Source organism: Crocodylus porosus, unplaced genomic scaffold, assembly GCF_001723895.1.
Source record: "Crocodylus porosus isolate Cpor-Errol unplaced genomic scaffold, CroPor_comp1, whole genome shotgun sequence".
Taxonomy (NCBI): Eukaryota; Metazoa; Chordata; order Crocodylia; family Crocodylidae; genus Crocodylus; species Crocodylus porosus.
Genome location: NW_017728949.1, coordinates 46922125 through 46947584, shown reverse-complemented (window position 1 = coordinate 46947584; position 25460 = coordinate 46922125). Strand labels below are relative to the sequence as shown.

General features: G+C 42.5%; 1 protein-coding gene across 6 annotated transcripts in view; it reads right to left on the bottom strand.

Moving 5' to 3' along the window:
* The window catches only part of SCN1A (sodium voltage-gated channel alpha subunit 1), a 177492-nt gene that overhangs the window by 87530 nt on the left and 64502 nt on the right, over positions 1-25460 (bottom strand). For 4 of the 6 annotated variants that reach the window (XM_019553576.1, XM_019553580.1, XM_019553578.1 and 1 more), the window contains 6 exons: positions 25336-25427; positions 24155-24427; positions 4924-4987; positions 1895-2036; positions 1508-1714; positions 544-849 (listed from right to left, as the gene is read on the bottom strand). In XM_019553576.1, coding sequence (XP_019409121.1) covers positions 544-849; positions 1508-1714; positions 1895-2036; positions 4924-4987; positions 24155-24427; positions 25336-25427 — 1084 coding nt within the window. The remainder of the gene's footprint in view (positions 1-543; positions 850-1507; positions 1715-1894; positions 2037-4923; positions 4988-24154; positions 24428-25335; positions 25428-25460) is intronic. The other 2 variants (XM_019553579.1, XM_019553581.1) reach the window with 1 other exon arrangement.

Below are 25460 nucleotides of genomic sequence, written 5' to 3'. Positions count from 1 at the left end.
TATGGAACAACTGAAGGATAATAATTTGTTATAAGGTAAGACTAAAACAGACAGCCACAAAAATAGCATTTTACCCAATTCACAAAACCTGGATCAGCAAAGAAAAAGCAAAATCCATGGGGATCTGTATGGAACTCTTCTATAACATTTAATAGGAATTAAGCTAACAGGATTCTACAGAAATTATTCTAAGAAATCTATAGAAGTGAACAGCCAATATCATCTTATACTATTTTAAAGCAACCTATGGACTTCTATCATGATTCCATCAAATATTACAATTTGATTTAAAATATCTTTAATAAAGTTTTTTGCCATGAATTCTATCTGGGTATTTTCAAAGGGATGTCCATGACAGTTACGAAATTTTCTCTTGAAGCACTGGAAGCTGTAATTAAGATAATCAAGTTTAAATAAAAGCTCAGTGCCTTAACTCTTCAAACAATACAATCTCATTGGTGTGCCTGTGGTATTGCAGCAGTTTTGTGATAGATCATGATGCTTCAAATTTATATTTTCCTTGATAACAGAATTACACAATACCTGGTGGGGAGAAGAATACTTCTTTTCATATGTCAGTCTGTTCCCTTCTATAGAGAATCTGAAACCTTTCCTTCTGATGCTGTCTTCTGATTCAGATTTGTGAAATTCATCCTCATCTTTCTCCTCTCCTCCAGATTGCTCTTTCTGCTTCCTTTTCTTTCTTCTATTCCTCCTCTCTTTAGCGCTCTTTGAACTCAGCTTTGATGCTTCAGAAGAACTTTCTGAGAGTCCTCCTAGCCCGCCTTCTGCACTAGGTTCTCTCGACTCTGCTGACGCTGATGCTGCTGCTGCCGCCGCTGCTGCCTGCTGTATTACCACAAATATTTCTATTGGCTAATGTGCTAAACTTTACCACTGCCAATTTAACTTCTAGAGAATATTCTAGTGCAGCCCTGGCAGAAGAAGCCTTTGAAGGAAACTCTTAAGATTTTTTAGGTGGCTGTCCTCTCCTCAAATTATTTCCCCCTTTTCTGTACCCTTACTCTTTGTGATATCAATGGCAGAAACAAAATGGTAGATGCATTCTGTCTAAATGCGTGCACATTTTGATCATTCCACCCCCCACCACTTACCCCCAACCCTTTTTGTATTGTTTCTCTTTTTTGATTGTAAGGACGCCAGGGCAGGTATTGTATATTGTTTTGTGTGAGTAGATCAGAATTTATACACAGTGGATGCCCCTGGGATAAAGACAAACAATAATAAATAACATTCACATTCTTTTGATTTCTTTCTGGACCACATGTCCAAATTATTCCTAGTAGAATGTCCTGATTCCCAGCAAGGAAAACATCTGTCCTATATGTTCCTGAAGGCAAAAGGACCCACACATTAATTAGAGAGAATACCTATAACTAGAGTGCTAAAATCTTTCTAAATGCATAGAAAACTCATGTGAATACACTATCACAATAAGAAATGGGGGAAAAAAATCAATTGACAAATACTTAAAATTAAATCATACTTGAACTGCTTCTTGTTGCTTTTTCAGCTGCTCGAGCATCTGCTGAAATTCAGCCTCTTTCTGTTCTGCTTCTTCTTGGGTTGCTTGATTCTGTTCATCATAGGCCATGGCAACAACAGCCAGTATCAAGTTAATCAAATAGAAAGAGCCCAGGAAAATCACCAAAACAAAAAATATCATGTATGTTTTGCCGGCAGCTCGTAGGGTCTGGAAGTAATAATAAACAGAGCTTTATTAATGTTACTATGTGAGCACAGTCTGCCTTCTACATCAGAAATATGATTCTATGAGATGTAATAGTCTAATTTATTTTAGACCATTTGTATAATTCAATAAGATAAAAATACTTTGCTTTGTTGGGTTTTTTTTTTTACAAAATGTTCTTACCAGCTGATAAAGGTTCTCCCAGAAGTCTTGAGTCATCAGTCGAAACAGAGACAGAAATGCCCAGCTGAAGGTGTCAAAGCTTGTGTAGCCATAATTGGGATTCCTACCAGCTTTTACACATACATATCCTTCTGGGCACTGACTACACAGAGAAAGGAATAAGATATTTTATAATTATTCCAGGATCAGTCCATGTCACCTACTGACAGAAGTTAAGGATTATGAAATAGTCACAGGTCAATCTAGCATTATGAAAAAGGGGTGTGGGGGAAGTAGCTGGCACCTCCCCCACCCCCTGACAGGGAGATCACACCACGGCAGCAGCTACTGGGGACTGTTTTTGTGTTCACAAAGCAGGTGTGACGTCCTAAATCCTCACCCCCACCCCCACCCCTCTCACCTCTGCTCTGGGCACTTCTTTCAGTCCAGCGCTCAGCAGCACCTCCCTTCCTTTCATATTCCCTCATTCTCCTCCACAGCTGGGAGTGCCAGAAGGGGCAACCTGCCCACTGCTGTCACTGTCACCAGCTAATTGGGGGTGGGGGAAGTCCCAGGCCACTCATGCCCTGCTCCAGCCAGAAGCTGCTATGAGCAGCTGCATGGGGTGCTGGGCTAGCGACAGTGGTGGTGGTGGGTGGGTCCCCTCTTCCAGCCCCTTCTACTTACTTGGTCCCCCCAGGTATCCAACATGGACCTGGAGCAGGTGTTGGAAGTAGGGGACCAACCACCAATGCCACCAGGCCCAGGTTCCCAAGAAGCCATCAGCCACAACTGGAGCTTTTCGGCCAGTGGTGAAAACCTGAGAGAGGGGACAAGGAGCAGGTACCCAGCTGCTGCTGCTGAGCCCAGTGTCCTATGCAGCTACCCTCTGGCAACTCCCAGGTGGTGAGCTACAGGTGAGCCATTGTTTTTAAGAGCAGCTAAAAAACATATTGTGTAAAAATATCAAAGATCAATGGGAAGTGGCAATCCTGACTTGCATTTTGATATTAGCAGCATTTTAATATTTATTTTATCCTAACTTGCCGCATTTAATCCAAATCACAAACTCAGATCTTTGTTAATACAGTCACCTCTCCATGTCCCTTTACTATTCTGATACTCATCAGTTCTCAGCATAAATGTGGCAAAGGCATTTACCTTTCTAACCTTTGCTTTTGTTATCATTTACACAAATCCAAGACGACTCTTAATTTAAGATGACCCCCCAATAATTAGATTTTATACATAGAAAATGTATAAATTTGTGATAGTTTCCATGTATAGAATCTAATTATTACAGAGTCATCTTAAATTCATCCTCTGCATTGCTGCAGCTGGGAAAGCAGTGATAGAGGAGGCAGATAGGGGGCGAGACAGCAGAGGGGGAAGGTGGTAGGGGGAACCAGTGTGGCAGCAGGTTGTGGGGAGGTGATAAGGGAGCAAGCAGTGGGGCAGGTAGTGGGGGAAGTAGAAGGGAGGGCAGGCACTGGAAGTGGTCATGCAGCTTGATCCCTGTCCCTTGAGCCCCAAACCTTGTCTCCTGCCACCTGTCCCCCTACCACTTACTCCCGTCTGCTGCCTGCCCCTTTGTGCCCATCTCTCCACTGTCTCTGGCCCTCTGCTGCCTCAGGCTCCCCAGCCCTCTTTTCCTTCCAATTTCCCCCCAACCCTGTCACCAACCTCTGCCTCCCCTGAGCCAGCATGTGCTCCATGCCCCAGGCTGAAGCAGAGATGGAGCCTGTGGTGCTGGAATGGGGTGAGGAGGCAAAGACTGCATGGTGGTGGGGGGACAGAGATGGTGGGGGTGAGGCTGCAGTGGGGAAGAACTGGGAAGACAGAGGCTGGGGGGAGGGAATAGGCAGAAGCCGTGGTTCTGGTCCTGACCCCATGTCAGGTCTGGAGCTAGAGCCACAGGGCTGCCTGCCTCCCCACCACCTCATACTTGATTCTAAGACATATTAAATAAGGGGGGAAACTTCATCTTGGAATAAAGTAAAAAATGGTATATCTTAACCAGCCAGGAATTAGGTAAATACTAATATTTTTTAATTAGTGTTTAACAGAGACAACACTGTCTTGACCAGATGCCTAGATGTTACCAGGAACTCAAGTCCAAGTTCAAATAACTTGTATCAAATCCTAATAACATCTCTAAAGTGGAAAAGTGTGAAATGGCTGGTCACTCAAATTCCTTAATGCTATATGCCATATTTACCTGAATCAAAGCTGACCTAGAAATCAAGATACCCGCCACCCCCAAATAATTAGACACTATATGTGGAAAATATACACATTTCTTGTATTTTTCCATGTAGAGAACCTAATCATTGTAAGGTCATCTTTAACTGCAGGGTGGCAAGCAGTGAACATGGCAGGTGGTGTGGGGAGGTCAAGCAACTTGCCCCCTGCTTATGGCGGTCTCCCTGCCACCTCTGCTCCATGAAGTCTTAGGGCCCCCTCCACCCTTTGCCTCTACTTTCCCTTTCCCCCCAGTCTCTGCTTCCCTGGCTTTCCCTTCCCACCTAGCCTCTGCTGCTCCCCATTTTCACCTCCTTAGGTTTGCTCTGTGCTGGCAGGCCTGAGGCATCCCTGTTCTAGCCTGGTGCACTGGGCAAAGCCCTAGCGCAGCCTTCACAGCAGCTGTGCCTCTGGCTGCATTACCCCTTTACTGCAGTGTGGATGGAGCCTGCCAGCACATAGCAAGAGTAAGAGGGGGAGGAACAGCAGCAGAGGTCATGTGAAGAACAGGAAGGGGGTGGGGGAAGAGGCTACAGAGGGAAGATGGTGGGATGTCAAGGTGATAGGGTGGGGCAGGCAGTAGCTGTGGCTATGGCCCTGACCCTGGGTAGGGGATGGAGCCCAAGCTATAGTAGCCTCCTGCTTTCCCCCACCCCTGGCCCTCATATTTGATTCTAAGACAAGAGGGTTTCCCTCCATGGTAAACGGGAGGAAATAACCTTGTCTTAGAACTGGGTATATTTGGTATTTGAAGATGATAAAGCCTGTTTCCACGATGGACAATAAACCGTAATGAAATATGTCCTTACCCAGCATCTGAGCTATTTCCACAAAGCAGAGCATCATTCTGCCCTTCCAGAAAGTAAAAATGTCCTGTTTAGAAAAATAAATGTAAAAACAATAAGATTTAGTCATTCTAAATTACTAAATATATCTTCCACCATTATACACCATACTCACTTAAACAAAGTTGAAGAGAAAATCTTAAGCTTAGACAAGTTGCCCTACCGAGTCAACTTGAAAAGTTGAGTAGAAAAATGTTATGGTATCTGATAGTTTTTTTGTTGCTGTTGATTGGCATGATTTTACCTTTCCAAAATCAATAGGATGCTTTTCAGAAGTAAGAACAACTGCCTGAGCATTACATGATTGTGTCCCAAAATTTCAAGATAATATATTTTAGTAAAATAATCTACAAGAGGTTTATAAAATAAATAATCGTGACATAAAAATGTTAGAATTATTTTCTGAAACCAACTTTAAGCAAGATTTATTTTCCTTTAGCAGAAACAATGTTAAAGAAATGACAATATGATTTGAACAGTGACATCCCTAATTCCTACTGTCAATATACCAACATGTACCATGAATTCTATAAAATGAGGCTACAGCTGGATAAATTGTATGCTTTGCTTTTGGAATATACCATGTGTTATAAAAATTTATTTTGTATTTACATACTTTTCTAAATAGAACATGTCCTATTTTAAAAGATTTGAATGGCTTGATTTAATATGCCAAATTTTCTGACTAGCATTACCAAAACCTCCATTTTGCCCCTAGAAATAATTGTTACTGCTGGCAAAAACTATGGGTTAGGAATTAATGGGACAAGCCCCATCCCAGGTTTCTTTGTATTGCAGTAAAAGAAGCTGTGCTATAGTATATTCTTTCCCAGTAAATTATGAAATAACTTGTTGTCCTTCTGGGCTAATTAAGGAAATTGTGGGAAGGCATCAATTGATTCAGCCTGGAACCTCACTGCAAAAAGGCAAAGAGAACAATTCAAGCAAAACCAGAACTACTAAGCCCAAAAGGACTATTTTTGCTTTTCTCTGTTGTACGAATCGTGGTCCTCTTGGAATTCTCTGAGCTCATACTGACCAGTTTTCTGCTTTGGAGTGACAGGTTACTCTCATCTCCCCTGTTTTTTATGCAGGGCAAAATCTAGGGTGCTTTTGGTATTCTCTTTATGGTTGGGATGTATAAAAGATTAGATGGGATGATTTTTAGGAATCTTTGGTTTATTGACTGCCAGCAAATTCGGAGAACTGGATACAGTGGATCAGAATTCCCCATCTCAGTCTTATAGTCCTATCCCACACCACATCAGTGCTAGCTACTCTAGCTTAAAAGCACCATTACAATTAGACAAAAGGTTTTTGTTTCTGGATAACAGAGGGACTAGGGACAAGCCACAGGTAAGAGTCCATGATAATTCTGCAGCAAAAATACATAGTGTATAGTGTGACTGATGTATACCAAAATGTAGTGCCCTCTGATAATACCAGAGAAAGCAAAACTAAGTGGGGAGCATGGGTCAGACCTTCAGTTCATAATAACGTGCTACTGCACTGTATTAGACATTTGTTGTGAAGGATTGTAATCCTAAATGGTGAATTTATTTCAATGTAGATTTGAAGAGACACTTGTTACAGTTGACCTTTTAAAGAATTATGTTCTGTAAAATGTTTTCTTAACATTAAAAAAACTACTGTCAACTCAGAAGGCTGTAACAAAATTACATTTTGGCTCCAACACTGACTCATCCTAATCAAATTGAAAACATTACAGGTTTTTTGACCTGAAGATGCATGCAATGACCACATTGTTCCCTGTATCATACTCTCCTCTCCTGTTTTTTTGTTATTAGATGGGAGGATACTGATGTTGACACAAATCCCATTCAGTCATAGTGGGAAGTATTCAGTTTTAAGAGACTCAGATGTATAGCTCTAACAAAACCTGACTAAATTGGAGTTATATTGAAATGGATAAAACTGGACTGAGACCATTTTTCAACAAAGCCACTAAGCAGGCAATATTCACAAAAATTGTCTCTCTATCCAGTTTGTACATACAATAGTTGCATGCATTTTATATTTTAAGGCAGTTTTATGTTCTTACAGATACCAAAAATTTACACTAGATATCTATATACATCCATCTTGGAACAGAGTTTAGAAATTATGTTTAAATTCTGTGTTTAAAATACAAAACTGATCAATGACAAGATGCACATAAAATTAAACAATCCTGAACCCACGTTTAAATACCATACAGTCAAATTAATTCTAAAACAGTGTTTTTAGGTTGGAGTCTTTAAAAAAAAACAACGCCCCCCCCTCACATTTTAACTGTTCAGACTTACTTCTGACCCAGTGTTGATGGGACTAAGCAAATAACATAGAACAAAGGAATTAACAAAATGTAATATTTTCAAACCCTTCAATGTAACTTGGGAACACAACATTCAGTAAAATTACTTACAGGAAAGCTTTAAGAAACAGACAGAAACTGAAAAATGGTGAAACGAGGTCAAAAGTATCCATCAATTTTGCATTTCCAGTTTTCTTATGTGGCAGATTGCCACCTCTGTCTCTCCCCAGAAAACTGCTCTGTGACAATTTGGTTAACTTGGGCCCTGCAGCGGGCAGACATCCCATCTCCTTAGGTAACCTGAGTTGGATACATTCCCGAGGGAGGGGGGAAATCTGTTTCTTCTGCCTACGTGACTATCATCACATACATGGGTGAGGGGCTTACACTCCCTATTGTTCTAAGCAATGCCAACCTGACTGGGAGGGGGCTAAAGACCCTGCTAGTGCCCAGCAACCAGTGATGCATTTCAAATTGGTTGGCTGGCAGCCAACAGGTGCTGGTCTCCATTGGACCAGGTAAATGAGGTCATAAGAGCTATATAAGTTAAGGACTGCACAGGAAGGAGTGGGGGCAGTAGTTATGATGGAAACTCAGAGAGATAAGAGCTGGACCATCTGAAATGTGCTCTCTCTCTTGAAACCCATGATCAATGAACTGTCTGCCTCCAGAGAGAATCTCCACCTGCCACTGGATGATATTTGTGAGTAAGCTACCCAAGAGCTAACTAAATATATAACTTGTAGTAACTCAGATGCGTGATCAAAGGCTACCCAGCCATACCAGTTTGCTCTATGGAATTTCTATGATATTGCTCTACCCTGTATCCTATTCCAAATCTACTCCTTGTAACCAATAAAGTTCTCCTTTGTACCTAGCATGGGAGACTTATTGAGAATGGGTCTAGATTATGCCTTGGGGTCCCCTGGGTTCAGCTAAGGGAGACCACTATTTGTGCTTCAAACTGAGGGAAGCACCCCAAGTTCTTGCAGTGGGTTGAGTACCCTCAAGGACTACTAGACCTGTTTTTCCTAGGGGGTACAGTACCAGGATCAAGCAAGACCCTGGGTGGTGGCGGCAGCACTACTCCCAGGCTAGCGGGTGTGCTCCAGGAAGGGGGTCAGCTAGACAAGAGGCGCCCCTAGGGAAGCACTCGGACCCTGGAAAGTGCTTGGGTGCAGTGAGGTGGGTGGATCAGTGCAGGAGCACCCCCTACTGGCCAGCCACACCTTACAACTAGGACATACTTTTCCAGAGTACAAAGCACTGTATAACCCTTTATATGTTCAAAGCACAGCTCCCATTCATTAAAGTTACAGCAGCTCTGAAAATCAGACCACAGTGTCTCAGATTAGCCATCCAGAAGATGACCATTTATAAAAAGTTTGGGTTAAGCAACTACACTAACATCATATGGGGAATTTTGTGGTAGATGGATAGACCCCCGGTTCCCAAGAGTGATAATCAATTGCCTGAATCATGAGACTATTTCTTCTTTCCTGTAATTCCAAGACTTGTTCTCAAAACACCATTCAACTTTGAAATAAATGTGATGAGTCATCTAGAGCAAGGATGACCATATGAGACAAAGTGAATCCAGAATACCGTCTTCCCATCCACTCCCTGGCCCACTGGCCACTAAAGTCAGCAGCATGGATGCAGAGAGGTAGGGACAGGGCACTGTGGTACAGCTCTGATATTAGTATTTAGGCAGCTAAAGAAGTTAATGGCCCATGAATGACCCATTGTTCTTTTCTTCACAGCTAACTAAGGCTGTTGTCAAACAGCACTATTTCATTTTAACTTCTGTTTCACCATTTTGAAGGGACAGTGTCTCATTTCAACATTTCATTTAGTTTCAAAGCACTGTTCCATTTCATTTCATTGAAACCATTTCACTGCTTCAATGCATTTCAACGTTTTGCCCATAGGCTTTAATGGGGAATCATAAAACTGCATATACCTTTGTCATTTGTTGCCTGATTTGAATGAAAACAGGAGGCATGGTAGCCCCTTATCAGACCATGAAGCTTGCCAAGTTTGAAAGAGATACGTTCAGTGGTTTCTGGGAAAACTACACCTCAAGCTGCTGGCAAACAAAACGCATGACTGTGACTTTGTGTGTGTGTTAAGGCACATCCTCACTGGCACTGGGGCCTCTACACAACATGGTAGCGTGCCCCAATGAGTTCTCCTCCACCCCTACAGCCTCATCAGTCCACCACTTTAAATAGCAACAGGTAAGTAAACAGCACAGTAGTACCAGCATCTCAGGCAGCCAAACTGTCACAGAGTCTTTCTTTCCTTTCCTGCAGGAGGTCCTTCTCCAGCAGCTGCCAGAAAAGTCTCCATGCCAGCTCCAGCCCTGCAGCTTAGATGTGTGCAGGGCTCTGCCTTCTTCCTGTCAGCTGCCCGGAGACAGGTGCTATGGGTGTTGGTCTAAGGACATGTCACTGGCAGACAAGGTTCTTTGGGTGAGTCTGGTATCTTTTAGTAAACCAACTGAATAGTTGGAGAAATATATCTTAGCAAGCTTTTGGGTTGATAAACCCTTTGTCAGGCTAAGGAAGCACCTGCAGTTGGTGTGTGTGCTGTTCCTGGGTAGAAGGAAAAGTAAAGAAGCCAGAGGCTGGAATGCAATGCAGGCAAGAAAGGAAGTCAGTCAAAATGAAAATGGAGGCATCAGTGGGTAAGGGATAGGTTGGGGGAGGGGGAGGGAAAGGGGATGTAGCAATGAGGTAAAAGTGGAGGGGTACTTGGGGAGTCAGATGCCTGGCAGGTTGTAGCGTGTCAGAATTCCAGGGTCTATATTGAGTCCATGACTTTCTGTACCTAGGAGGCTGATGAAGTGCAGTTCAGAGGCTTGTCTGTGAAAAGTGGTTTATAAATTCAAACAATCACTGAACCTCACTAACCTCATCACCAGATGCCAACTTCCTACAGCTCAAAACACACCAAATGGATCTAGGCCGTGGCATGGTAAGGCATGCCAAACCTGCCAACAGTATCTCCAATATGGAGATTTCTTCACGATACAATACATACTCCATCAGGGCACCAAGTGCCCAGATGGAAAATACATAGGAGACACCAAGCAACAACTACCCACCAAAATGAGCGCACACCGAAAACCTATCAAAAACAAGAACACCTGTCTCCAATTTCTCAGTCCTGATCCTCAATGGGAATTTATGAACCTCTTTCCACAGACGAGCCTATGAACTGCACTTCATCAACCTCCTAGGAACAGAAACTCATGGACTCAATATAGACATTAGAATTATGACACACTACAACCTGCCAGCATGCGGAGTTCCACCGAGTCTCAACATCCTGCATGATTTTGTGCTACAGGTTGTTCAACTCTGCTTGTTTGTTCCACAGCATCTTGATCCCCTTGATGCTTGGTACAAATAGCCTGCCGCTTTCCTGTATTTGGAAATGAGCTTGCTGGTGTTGCTGGCGCTGTCACCAGAAGCCCTGTTCCCCTCAAAGGCATCCCTGACAATGAGGTGGAATTTGTGTGCCACACAGTGAATGCCCTGTAAGGGAGAGGTATGCATGATCTCCATCCTGGGTGCTCCAAATGTCTGAGGTGAAGGGTAAGATGTCTGTCTTGCACAGCTCCTCCCTCAAGTATTTCTTGCATGCCTGCAGGGAGGGCACCACACCCCCCTTTCTGTCTGCCTTTCCCTCACTGTTCCAGGGTGGCCTGCCTTTGGTTAGGGAGGACGAGGTCTTTGGAGCAAGAGGGGAACTTCTTTTGTTTTGTTCCCTTGCCTCTGCTGGTTTTGGCCTGGCAGTGCAGGCAAATAGCATACGTGGGATCATCTGCCAGCTCAAAACCATCCCAGACCACACATCCCACTCACTTCTGGGGTGCATGTAAAGATACTGCCTTTTCCCCCTCCTCAGCAGGCAGAGGCACAGCAACAGGAGAAGTGGACTCAGCTCAGCCACTTGCCTCTGCACCCTCTACCTCAACCTCTTCTAAAGTGCCTTCTGAGGAAGAAGACGTGGCTCTATGGGAAACTTGAGGGGTGTGGAGCACAAACTCAGCTGATTCCCATTCCTTCCCCAGAATTGCCCTTGAAATGGCACTCAGATTCAGATCCAGCTCTAGCTCTGGAAGGCTCAGCATGGGAAGTGAAATGGGGGTGGCGGAGACTGTCATGCTGGTGGTGCTGCTTGTTGTCATGGTGGTGGTGGGTGGTTATGGCTAGTTCTCTTGGAGGGGACACAGACTCAGGCACAGGCAGTGGCACTGATCCCCTCTGTTTGCTGCCTGTAGAACTGGAAACCTCATGCCTGCTTGTTATAAGAAAGAGGCTGTCTTTCAGTGGGGTGGGGTGAGGTGGGGGAAACTTACAGCTCTCCCTCTACCTCCTCTTCCACCCCTCCCTGAAGGCTTGCCAGTCGCCTTTCCAGCAAGCTTCATGGTGTGTTTCATAGTGTCTTTGCCATGGTGTGCTGGAAAATCTGTGTGTTCTCCTCTAATGTAATCCGATTTATGTAAAATATGTAATGTGACAGGAGTATTGCTACCAGAGCCTTTCTAGGGGTGACTCCGCACTCCTGTTATGGGCCAATCGCTTGCTTACTTTCCTGCCACGCCTTGATCTTAATGGATTGACTGAGGTAATTAGTGGGAGGCTGCCCACTTTATGCCCCCTGGTGCCAGGGGGTGCTATCTGCGGCTCCTATTCTACCCCTACACCGCAGCCCAAGCCTCGCAGATAGTACTGACGTTGTTTTTTCTTTGACCTGGGCCCTGTTGTGACTTGGCCCTCTTCTATACCTCCTTGGGGCTTCTCGCTGCCCCCTTGCTCTGGAGCTTCTCCCTGCCCCCTTTGCTCCGGGGCTTCTCGCTCCTCGCGGCTCTCTCTCCAGGCTCCTCTCTGTCCCCTTGCTCTGGGGCTTCTCACTCCTCTCAGCCCTCTCTCTGGGCTCCTTACTGCCCCCCTTGCTCTGGGGCTTGGGAGGGAAAGGGATAGAATGCCCAGAAGCAGGAATTTTTACTTCCTTTATGGACTTAAACAAAGTCCCTGAATGCTGTTCCTGCTTCATGGTCCCAAAGAAGGGTGCAATTGTACCATCACATCCCCTTTAGATCCACTCCTCAATACACATGTACCTCTACACAGGGAAATGTTGTCAACAGTGCCTGTTTGGTCTGTGTATTTCACTAGACCAGTAAGTAATCTTACTTTCTTCTTTAAATGACTGCCTCTGTATGTATCCCATTGTGTGAGACTGACAAGCAATATGCTAAATAACCGGGTGATGCTCAGAACCTTGATAAAAGTTCCCCTGTCCCTTCATCAAGGGGATAGCCATACCAAATGACATATGTGAGAGAGATGCCTGTACTTAATGAGAGTGTCAGGAAAAGTTATGAAAGCAGTATCAAGAAAATGAAGCCCAGGTGTTTACAAAAGAACAGGGAAATTCTTAGATTTAGCAGCAATTAACTGTCCAATATATCTATTAATACAGTGCAGAGGAGAAATGTGATGCTGACCAGCACTGGTCTCTTTTCAATTTAAAAATCAATGTCTTTTGTAGACATCCCTGTTTGCTGCCAGAAAAGAGATATTAAACTTGTTATTATCAAAACCATTGCATATCTATATGAGTGTGGTAAAGCATTGGAACAGGCTACCTAGAGAAATTGTGGAATATCCATCCTTGGAAGCTTTCAAGAGCAGGTTGGACAGACGCTTGGCTAAGATGCTTAAGGCTAGACACCTCTTACTTATTACTTAACCAGTTAGCCTCTAAGGTGACGCCATGGCCTACCTTCTGCCTGACTTCAGAATAACATGGCAGTCTTCTCTGTGCACATGAAAGGCACCACATTCAGCCTAATGAAATAGACTCTAGTTGACCTACACAAGAACCTTGCTCAGGTATCTTCTTCTTGACCTGATACAGTCAGATAAATATCATACCTAAGGGCATTTATATATGTGCTCTGGGAGTGGGAGGAGGAGGGGGAGGGAGAAGGGGTTGGAGCACTTTAATTAGTGTGGCTTCAAGAGCCGTTCTAGTTAAAGCACTCACAGTATCTCATGTATCAGTGTCCCTGCATCTTCAAAATGGCAGTAGGGGTGTTTTATCTAAAGCTCATCAAATGAGCTTTAAAGTGCCCCTACTGCCATTTTGAAGTGTGGGGATGAGATAGAGGCCGCCTCTGGAGCAAGGTAATGGCCATGCTCAAGCAGACTTGCTCAAACACATTGGAATTGGAAGCACATCAGAGAAGCCTCCCTGCTAGTATATAGGCACCCCAAGTGACTTCAAGTGTCCAAACCATTTTGTTCTATATACCACACAGCCTATTTTGAAAAGCTGTGCCTCACTCTCTCTGATAAACTGAAGAACCATCTCATCAGGGTTCTATACATCAAGCAGGAACAAATCAGCACCAGATTCACAAAACTAATAAAAAGCTTAAGGAACCACCTGAATGAAACTGTTACCAAGAGATCTCCATATCTAGCCATGAATCCTACACCAGACACCTCCAATCCTTAAAGATAAAGGAAGCAAAACTTTACAACCCCACAACCCACACCAATATCATCAATGAATCCAGCCACATTCTCCGCCCTCTAAAGTATTAACTCATCGTCTTCCCTTCTGCCCCAGTACACAACTCCATTCAATGCAGTTACTGTATTTAGCTGAATTCAAGATGACTTCAAATGTAAGATGATTCCCTAGTAATTAGATTCTACACATGGAAAATTCTAAATGTGTTATAGAATATAGTATAGTATAGTATAGTATAGAATGCAATTAGTGAAACTAATTAGTCTTAAATTCATCCCCCCACTCCTGTGGTGGGGAAAGCAGCAGAAGGGAAAGAGAGGCCCTTTACTCTCCACCCCTTGCCCCCTCAGGTCTGTGCCTGCTCCCCCTGCTGCTTTCCCCTTTATGCCTGGCCTACTCCCTGCCCCTTGCTTCTTGTGGCTGTCCTTTTCTACCCCCTCCCCCCTGATGCCTGCCCTATGCCTTCTCCACTCCTTGCCCCATAGCCTATGCCTACCTTCTCATTCCCTCCCTCCCCTACCCGCTGCTCTCTTCTGCAGCCTTCCCCCTTCACCCCAGAACTTATCTTCTGTTGTTGAAGCTCTGCTTTGGCTCCAGGGCAGTCATTAGCAGAGGCAGCCCCAACCTGGCCTGGGCAGGGAGAAGCCATGGCAGCTCCCAGCTAGGCTGGGTCAGGGCTGGAGGGACTGGAGCCAGAAAAGGAGGTGAGGTAGGGAGGGGGTAGCTGGGAGGGAGGCAGGCTGCACAGTGCTTCCTGCCCTCCCCCTGAGCCACACAGGCAGGTCTCCCCCATTGCCCCTGCAACTCCATGGTTTCCCCTACAGTCCCCCAGCTGTGTGCTCCATCCTTTGACAAAAAAGCCATTCAGACCCAGGGATGAGCCGCTACCTGACTCAGCTGGCACTTGAATCCAAGACAAGGCATTTTTCCCACCATGCTGATTTGGGGGGAAAATCTCATTTAGACTTGAGTAAATATGGTAGATAGAAAAATAGAGACTTACAACTAAGGGAATATTTCCATGACAAGGAGCCACACAATGATCAATGCACTATAGACCTGAACGTTACACAGCACAGAAGGAAGGATACCTCGTGGACCTTGAGGGTCAAAGCTCTGCTTTAGACCTTCAAACTATTTCTGCCTCCAAAGCCCTCCTAGGGTGCCAAAAACAGTGTTTATATAACAACCTGAGCCATACTCAGATTTGAAACAACTTTGATATTTTTATATAGCAGGCTGATAGTGGGGGGTTGCCATTATTATCACGGACAAAACAGCACACATACAGGAAGTAGAGAGACAATTTTCCAACGTTTTACAAATTTATGACCAAAAACCCCTTCCTCTTCCCTTCCCCTTCTCCTTTACCCAATAATATCAGACCCTATCTCTGGAAACAGAGGAAAATACTTATGCTTTCTTCCTTAACCCCTCATCATCATGGGTAACTCTGTGATAAAAACAAGTTTGGGGCCCAGCCAGGTCATCTGAGGCCCAATAGGCATGTGACCCCTGTGAGGAAAGCTTGATGATCTTGGATGCCATCTGCGAGGCATGGGACACGGTACAGAGGAGGTTGGAGCAGTCTATAAATACTAGGGCTGTGTGAGCTTCAGATCCGGAGAAACTTCAGACACTTTGGGATCCAAAGCAGCATGTCTGGGTCGAAGCACTGGCCTTGTTAGGCTTCCCAAAGTGCTTCGGAGTCGCCTCGGAGATCTGGCCATAGGGTATAAGGGGGAAACAATAAAAATCTATAACTTTGTTGTTTTTTGTCCAATTTGGGTTAAATTCTCAGGGATGGTAGACTCTGCAGAGAGCATAAAGTCTGCCAGGTTTCAAGATGATTGCTACAGGGGCTTTGGAGGAACGGCACCCCAAATTCTTGAAAGCAAAACTCCTGTCACGTCTATGTGTTACAACACAGGGGGGTCAAAACTTCAGGGCTGGTAGCGCTTATTGAGGCCACAAAGCCTGCCAAGTTTCAAGAAAATAAGTGCAGGGGTTTGGGGGAACTGCCCCTCAAGCTGTGGACTAGCAAAACTGGTGCTGTGGGACTGACTCTGTCTGGCTTGGGGCGGGGAGGGGAGACATTGCTGCAAGCCTGGCTGCTAAGCTGCTGTGTTACCAGTTACCAGTCAATCAATCATGATTCACTCAGGGACCACACAGGACCTAGCTACTACATAACAACTTAATGAGCATCAATTAACACCTACAAAACCAAGATAAGGAGAGAAAAGAATCAATACAGACAATCAACTGCCCCAAGACAGAGACCATCTTGGCACGAGTTTTGCCTGTCAGCAGCTAGGGGTGCAGGGCCCCAGGACCCCCCTGCACTGATCTCCTCCACAGCTGTCAGGCATCACAGCAGGGGCCACCATCCCTGCAGCTGTCATCCCGCTGTGCCTTAACACACAGTGTCACCCATGTCACGAGTTTTACTTGTCCACAGCTTGGGGGACAGCTCCCTCCAAACCCTTACACCCATCACCTTGAAACCAGCAGGTTTTGTGGCCTCAGTAAGAGCTACCACACCTGCAGTTTTGAACCCCCCCCCCTCCCTTTGGTGTAACACACAGCTGCGACGGGAGTTTGGCTTTCAAGAATTTGGGGTACAGTTCCCCCCAAACCCCTGCACCAATCTTCTTGAAACTTGGTGATTTCATGCTCTCAGCAGAGGCTACCATCCCTGCAAGTTTCACCCAAATCGGACAAAAAGTAACAAAATTATAGAGATTTCATTGATTTCCATTATACCCTATGACCAGATCTCTGAGGCAGCTCTGAAGCTTCAGAGCCACTTCAGCTGGATCGAGGTAGAAACCGGGTCCAGAGCTCCGGATCAGATCACAGCCATTCGAAGTGGCCGAATCCAATCACTGCCAACTCGCACAGGCCTAATAAACACCTTTGGCAGCCTCCCACATTTTACATGTTATTTTACACATTAACTTGTGGCAAGTGACAGGACAGACTGCCCTAGACAGGTGGACAAGTCAACCTTGTAGCCAGCCTCATGTCCCCCCCCATCACAAAGACATTTCAGGTTTTTGCAGAGGAACTACAGGAAGGCTATTGCATCATGTCTTCCTCAGTTCCACAACCCAGCTCTTATTGCAAAAGCATAGACAAAGTCTTCAACATTAACAGACAAAATCCTTGTTTCTCAAATAGAAGGAATAAAAAAGCATAACGTAAAAGTAGTATAAGAGTAATGTTTTTCACCTACTTTTTGAATGGCTATCTACTCATAAAGTATGGTTTGCATCCTCTGAGGAATCATGAAACTATAGCTCATTTTAGGAAAGAAGCTGGAGTATTTCTATCTAATTCCTTCGGGAACACTGTCTACAATTTTGCAGACAGCACTGTCAAACATTAATTTAAAAAACAGTTTGTATGTTTTAAACAGTGACAATAACTGCCCATATTTAGTAAATAAAAAGACCAAAACCAAAAAGCTGTTGTGGCTAGTGGGTACATTGATTGCAATGCTTAAAAGCAGGTATTTATTTGAAGGAGACCATAGCAGCAGGAAAATTCTGGGAATAAGGTTTCAAAAGAGGAGTTTAAATGGTTCTTTCTGCTGCAAATTTCCTAATTGTAATCAGTTTTGTAACATCACTGGCCTGCTTTGCTCTAAATATGATTGTCTGCATGCAGTACATTGTTAAAACTCAGTTACCATGGTAGCTAACTGCCTTTTCCTTCTTCTAGACACTTCATTGATATCTGGGTCAAGAGCATTGATTTTTTGCAGAGCAGACATGATGCCTTAACCAGGTTTGTTAAAATGATATGGCTTGTCCTGACTCCTGGCTCTGAGGGTGAAATTCAGCAATGTAGAGAAGTGATGTTAAAGTCATACATAGGTCTACATATTCTGCTCTTCTGAAAAGGAATGAATGTTTAATGTGATACATCCTAAAGTGCACTGCCTCATGCACTGCTCCTGTCATTCTGGGCATATATACATCAGACGTTTTACTATCTTCAACACAATTGTGAAGAGGAAAGCAAACTGACACAATACTGACCCATTACAAAAAATTATATTCAGCACATATTTAATTGCCTCAGTTCCCATTTGAAGTTTGGGAAAATACGTAAAACACTATGAGTTTTACCACGGAAAACTTCTAAAAGAAAGTTACTAGTAACTGGAATTCTTTCAGATGTGTTGTCCACAAGCAGACTCTCACAGGGGAGTGAGCTCAGCCCTGAGACTTTTGATTAGAGACATTTTTTTTTTTTGCCTCAGCTGTACAGGATGCTTCAGAATCTCCCATCTAGCTCTCCCATCAAAGAGATACCCCGAGGAAGAAGAGAGCAGAGGTAGGCCTGATTCTTGGACTTGTCTTCAATCACAGAAGAGAGGTTCCACATTGACTAGTTTGTAAGAGCTAAATACAACTGGGAATCTAGTTGGAGAGTCTTTAGAAGACTCTGACTCCTTCGATCTCTTCACTATCACCACAAGACCTTTAAAGGATTTGGTCCCATCCAAACAGTAAGCCAGAGCTCTTTTCACATCCATTAGTGTAGAGAGTGATTTTAGACAGGGAATCATGTGGCTGTGGGGGCAGGGAGGGGGGAAGGCAGGGGGTGACTGATAACAAAATGTGTTCCCTGAGGTGGAATTCAGAAACAATTGTGGCAGAAGTCCAAGATAGGTACATTTAATTTGGATAGGAGGCTGTATACGGTGAATCCACCATTATGAGCTGGATCTCACCAACTCATCTGGAAGAGGCAACTGCCCCCAGAAAGGCCACCTTCAGAGCAGGCAGGCCTCAAGTCCAATAGGTAAACTAGGATGGTTGGGATCAAGGGCAGTGATGCGGAGATACCCCACAATGGGTACCACATAACTAGGAGAATCTGCATCATTGCTGAATGGAAGCTTTCTTGCTGTACATGAGACCTTTTCTAATGGTGGTGGAACAGATGAGCTAGCTACAAGAACCATCCAGTATCCAGGTGATCAGGTAAAGTGAGATCAGGTCTGGGTGGTATACCCTGCCATTGTCTTAAGAGAGCTGGTGAGCAAAAAAAGTTCTGAAGCCAGTGCTGTTTTGCCTATGCTGGTATTATTGAAATGATTCAGGCCCAGTCTTGTGGCATCTTCATGATGACTCATGGAATTAAGGGGACTACGCAAAAGATGTATAAAAGACCATGAGTCTGGAAATTTGTTGGGGCCGAGTAGCAGCATTGATTGTTCCCAAAGTTGTGGCAGCTAATGATGCCACCACCGCTCTGTCATCAAATTTCTGGACCTGTGTTGAGCCCTGTGGGCTGGATCACATAGCCCCATGTGCAGGATTGCACCAGTATGTGGTTGCTCTGCAGCGTGTGTGGTTGGGCCATAGGTGGATCTGGCAAGCAGGGTAGCACTGGAACATGGTTGAAACTTATGGATCCTAGGCATGGGATCTAGCCTGTGAATTGGTTCCAAGCCATTCATCTGCCTCCTGGTGCCAGACAGTTTGAGCACCACAGATCTCAGTTAATGGCAGAGTTAGTTCAACATGCCAAATGGTGCCAAACACAACAACGGCAACAACTTGGAACAATAGTATATTTATAGTATCAGAATGCACTGGTGGTACCAAGAAGCCTGGATTAGATAGCACTGACCGACCAAAGGATATTATGTACTCATTCTACTCACAGCCATGAATAACCCCTCAGGACAGATCTTTTCAGAGCCAGGACTGGAGGGGTATTTGGCCCTGGAACTCTATAAGCTTCCTTCAGATTAATATGTGATTGAGATGTCTTGGAGCTTGTGTAGTCAGTACTCCTACTCTTTTTGGGATTGTGTTACTGAATTAACACAGGCCATCCCATGATCTGGAAAAGTAAATTGGTGCCAACAGAGGGGACCAGCAAAGATCACAGGTGCTAGAAAGTGGCAATACAGGGGAAATGGGTCTGGTTCTATGACTTGATGCTAGGGTCCAAGAACAACCAACAAAGGGACTTATCCAGCACAAACATGCATGGCTTTATCTCACACACTTTTCCTTGTCTTGAACTTGAAAGACTAACAAATATCACACTTTGCACATGTGATTCCCTGAAACAGTACAAGCAGGCTGTATGGGAGACAAAGGAATCAGCTCCCCATAAAAGGGACAACTATAAAAGCCCAACCATCCAGATGATGACAAAAAGCAAGAGACCTTCCAGGTCACTGAACTGAGGTTTGAGAACATGCACTTCATCTATTATCTTCAGAAGAGGGAAACCCTAGGGGAAAGGCTAGCGTACATTACTGTACTACTGAGCTGATAAAGTCAATATATGGAAAATTACCTAAAGGACAAGTTTATATAAAGACAAAAGAGCATAATCCAAGATGCCCTTGAGTTTTGAGGCCTGATGTTATTTTTAATAAATAAATACAGCAGTACAACTTTGTGTGTGAACGATTAAAAGGTTTTTCAGTTCAAAATAATCAATATCAGACAAAATGTAATCTCCTCAGGTTCATATGATATGAGGTAATATAGAAATGAAAAGTATAGAATGGATCTTTCAGTAATAATGGTTCTGAGTAGGAATGGGTAGTCCATGCTTGTCACCAATGTATCCAAGAATAATAGAATCATAAAAAATGGGATTAAGGGGAGCAGAAATTTGTTAAGAGCTGTGTCTGGTTTTCTTAGTTCTCCACTGCAAGTATTAGATCAATCTGTTTTAGTCATGTAAAAAACCAATGGTCTTTTAACCTGCAGAAAGAAACTATGCTTCTGTTTTCTTGGACAAAAAGCTACACAAAGTCATTAAAGTACTGTAATACTTATCAAAGTACTAATGACATAGAAACAGAGTCAACAGCAAAGTACATAGTCTGCAGCAGTGAAAAGGAAGTCGCATACGGAGGTCTCTAGTTAAACTTAGGAAGTCTAAAAATGAATAACTATAAACATAAAAAACCATTAGTTGTCCTATAAAAACTGTGGTTCTTTGAGATATTTTTTCTACATAAACTCTGGTATATATGTTCACATGCCCCATTATGTACAAAACAAGGTTGTTTTGGCCAGTAGCATCCATCAAAACTACACCTGGATTTTGGAATATATTATGCCCCGACAGTGCATAAAGAGTGAAGTAAAATCTAGCCATTCTGTTTTGTACCTTTTCCAATACAATTTCCAGATCATATAGAATTGTGGAATCCACACAGATAGCCCATTCTAGGGAACTGGTTAATGTAGGACAGTAATTGCTTTTTCTTCTTTCAGAAATTGTCCACATGGATTCCACTTTTTGTAATTAGCCAGCTGCAAGCTCAAAAACTAGAGAAGGTAGAAGACCTCTTTAAATATTTGAAGGACAGCTCTGCCAAAGTTAGCATCAAATCTTAAGGCCTCAGCTAAAGAATAGGGCTGAGAAAAATATTGTTGGCTACCACATAGCCACCCTATACATTTCTGATATTGGGGTGCTTGCCAGAGAAGCTGAAAAATCAGTTTGAGCCTAGTGGATTGGGTTCTAAGTTGCGTGAGAAAATCAATTTAGCTATTAATTAGCATAGGGGTTGACAACATATAACCCATGGACTAGATCTGACCCACAGAGTCATTGGATCCAGCCTGTAAAACTGCAGGGCTTTGCCTGGACCCATGCTTGCCCTGAGGTTCAGCAGCAAGGAGCTGCACCAGGGCCAGAGAGCTGAAAGCTGTGCCTGCTCTGCTGCCTCTTACCTTTGTCCCACTTCTTCCCTCTCCCTCATCCCCAAGGCTGCAGTACAACTACTTAACAAGTAGTTATCAATGGCTCAATGTCTAGTTGGGAGGAGGTATCAAATGGGGTTTTCCAGGGGTCTGTCCTGGGTCCAGTATTGTCTTCATTGTTGATTTAGATGATGGGATTGAGTGCACACTTAGCAAATGTATATAGGTGCCCCATGTGCTGATTACACAATAGCCATCAGATAATCTATATCAACCAAAAAAGAAATCAGAGTATGAATTTATAGATTCACAGTTTAGTTTATAAGGCCAGAAAAGACCAGAGTGATCATCTATTGTGACCTTTTGCATAACACAAGCTCTGCGATATCCCTGAATTAATTTTTGGTTTGAACTAAAGCAGGTCTTTCAGAACAGATCCAACTATGATTAAAAACATTCAGCTAATAGACATGTACCCCACTCACTAATAAGTTGTTTTAATGGTAAATTACGCCCCCCGCCCCACCACCACTTCCTGTTAATACTTTTTGTCTTGTTTCTTCTCAACATTTGCCTAGCTCCAGTTTCCAGATATTGTATCTAGTTATGCATTTGTTAGATCTAAGAGTCCACTTTCATTTGTTTTCTATGCAGATACCTCTGTTGTAATACAATCACTTCTTAGAACCTTTTATGGATACACTGTATATACTGTGCTTCTGGAAAATTTTACTACAAGTCACATTTTCCAACCTGTTAGTCATTCTGTGGTTTTTTCCTGTAACCATTCCAATTTTCAACCTTCTTATTGAATTGGGAATACCAGAGATTGAATACTGTATTTCAGTTTCACCAGTGCTCAGTTCAAGGGTATTATAAACTTCCTACTTTTCCCCATATCCTCTAATTATGTATCCAAAGATACAACTTTTTGGCCCCAGACTTGCACTGAGAGGTCATATTCAGTTGACTGTCCATCAGCACTGCCTCCATGTTTTTTCAGAGTCAGTACTTCCCATGATAGAATCTAGCACCCTACAAGTATGGCTTGTGTTCTTCCTTCCCAAGTTTATGACTGTGTTTGGCCATAGCAAAATATATACCACTGCTTATTCCCAGATAAACAAGGATTATATGTGCCTCTGTATCAGCAACCTGTCCTCATTACTTACCATTCCTCCAGTCTTTCTATGTAGTCTGAAAACTTGATGAGTAATGACTTTTGAACCAGATTTTACTTCACCTATTGGAGAGCTATGTAGACTTAGGTATGATCCAATCCACCCTGTACAAGTTCCCCAAAATCCATTAATACATTTACATTTAGACTGAAAACTAAATCACAGAAAAGCAATAAACAGGAAAAAGACACACTCATCTTTTGTATTAATCCTTTTTCAAGGATTCCAGCAGGATGGAACAGAATCACATTTAGGTGCCTAAATCCACTTATGCATCTGATAGGTGGAATAGGATCTGGCTCTTTTTGTTTCATTCCAGTTAATTAGAAAAAACCCCAACAAAATAAAATAGTGTAGGAGCCAGGAATGATTTTTGCAGGATCCCACTAGTCCTACATTTAGTCACAAAGGATTTATAGTTACATTATGTGACCCATTCATTAGCCAGTTTTTAATGTACTCACTTTTGTCCCTTTTATAAATCTATTTTTTTCATTTGAAATGGTAAATGGTGGCAAGTGACAAACCTCACAGAAATCTAATAACTAGTTGAAGGATGTGTATACAGGAGTCACTGAGGAGATTTCACTGTAGTATAGTGAGGAACAAGAGATGACTTTAGATAAGCTAGATTGGGTAATGCTGGCAGTCTAGCCACTATTGCAACAGGGAATTCAACCTGGTTTAGACCAATACCCAAGCTATATCAGCTATCTTCATGAAAGATGACAATTACTTTTGTGACTGTAGTGCATACATAGCTTAAGATGTTACTTCAACATTATTACCATTACCAAGAAAACTTGTAAATTCATCAGAATAAAAAAGTATTGTTAGTTTGGCAAGATCTGCTTTCTATTAGCACATGTTGATTGACATTAATTATATTACCCTATTCTAAATATTTATTATTTGAGCCTCATATTAGTCATTCCCATTATTTTGTTCTGATTAATGTCAGCATGACCGGTTTATGATAATGCAGATAATCCCATTTATTTATTTTTTTAAAGATGGAGTAAGTAGGCTTTAGTTTTGTCAACTTTAAGAAAGGATCCTCTCAAAGTCTAGACAATTATTAATTTACATTTTTACCTAATAGTTAAAGCACTCACAGCTAAAGAGTGCATGGGTGGTTAGTGTTTTGCCTTTTCGTAAATGTCATTTCTTCAAGGAAGTCAAGAATAAAACCAGTTTGTTGTATGGTACATGATTGGCAGCTCCACTGTACTACCAAAATGCTTTTAGTCAAAGTTTAGTGAAAATAACATTCACTTTGTAAAAAGTTTTTATCTGTTAGCTTTTTGACAAATCCAGTTCTATTGCGTCAGATTTACTTTGAGAACTTAAAGTTATACTGACTCAATGTCTACACAAGCTACTTGCATCCATTTTTTAAAACTTTTTCAGTCACAGATAACTTAATAAGTGCTGTCAGCAGTACTTACTTTCATCGTCAATGTACCCCTTCCAGTCAAATTCAGTCACTGTGGTATTAACAAGCGTACCATTTTCACCTATTGTGTTATTTAACAGTGAAGTAATATTTGTTTCCAAAGTAAAATTTTCTGGAGGCCACTGCAAACATTTATTCCTCAAGTTGCCCATGAACAGCTGCAGCCCTATTAGTGCAAATACACTCAGACAAAACACAGTGAGGATCATTACATCTGAGAGCTTCTTCACAGACTGAATTAGGGCTCCCACGATAGTCTTCAAGCCTGCAAAGAGAAATGATTTTTATTATGATGTTCAACAGATATTTAACACATAAAAATAACAATTTTTCCTAATAAAGTTACAGATTTCATGCAGAAGCCCAAATAAATGCTTGTAATGTCTGTGAAATAATATTTTGTGACCAGCTTTATCACTTGTGAAAATGAATAAATAGCTGAACATTTAATGTTCATTTGAAATTGTGAATGAAAATGAATTGCACATATTCCAAAACACTTGTTTTGATGCTAAAACAAGTGACTATTATTCATGCTTTACATGAATTTCACATAAAGAAAAATCTTACTTTTTCACTATTTGCCAATACCTTGTGCCCCAAACCTTTGCTAATATCAGTTTTATAACATACTACATAGATAAAACTACAGAAAGGAGTTTAATACGAAAGAGTGTCATAAAAAAAGTTTAATGCTATAAAACTGGAGATGGTTTGGAAAAGTATAAAACTTTAAGATAATAAATCTCCCATGCAATTCTTTATTATCTTATTCCTTGATCTTGATTAATAAATGTTTCAAACAATTTTAGTTTACAATCACAAATATCCACAACAATTACTACATCACATTATGTAAGGAAAATACAAATGGGTAAGAAAACCTCAGGATTATTGATTTTTGTTGAATGTGGAGAGGAAAGCTTGACATCGTAAGATGCAAACCACACACGCTGTATATTGCAATGTCTCATGCAAGAATTTGTTAAACTCAAAGGCTGATTTCAAAAGGAAAAAGAGCTAATGTTAAAAAGCAGAGAATCATAGAGTTCAGTCAATGCTAACTTCTTCTGATTCCTGCTTTTTTGTGGCAAGCAACAAGGCTTATGTTGAAAAATGTGAATTGAGCTTCCTTGGAATAAAGTCAGCCTCAGTGTTTAACCTAGCTCTCACCTGGAATGACTGATATTGTTTTCAAAGCTCGGAGAACTCTGAATGTTCTCAACGCTGAGACATTGCCCAGGTCCACAAACTCTGTCACATATCTGTAATAGGGGAGTTCACACACAAACACAATG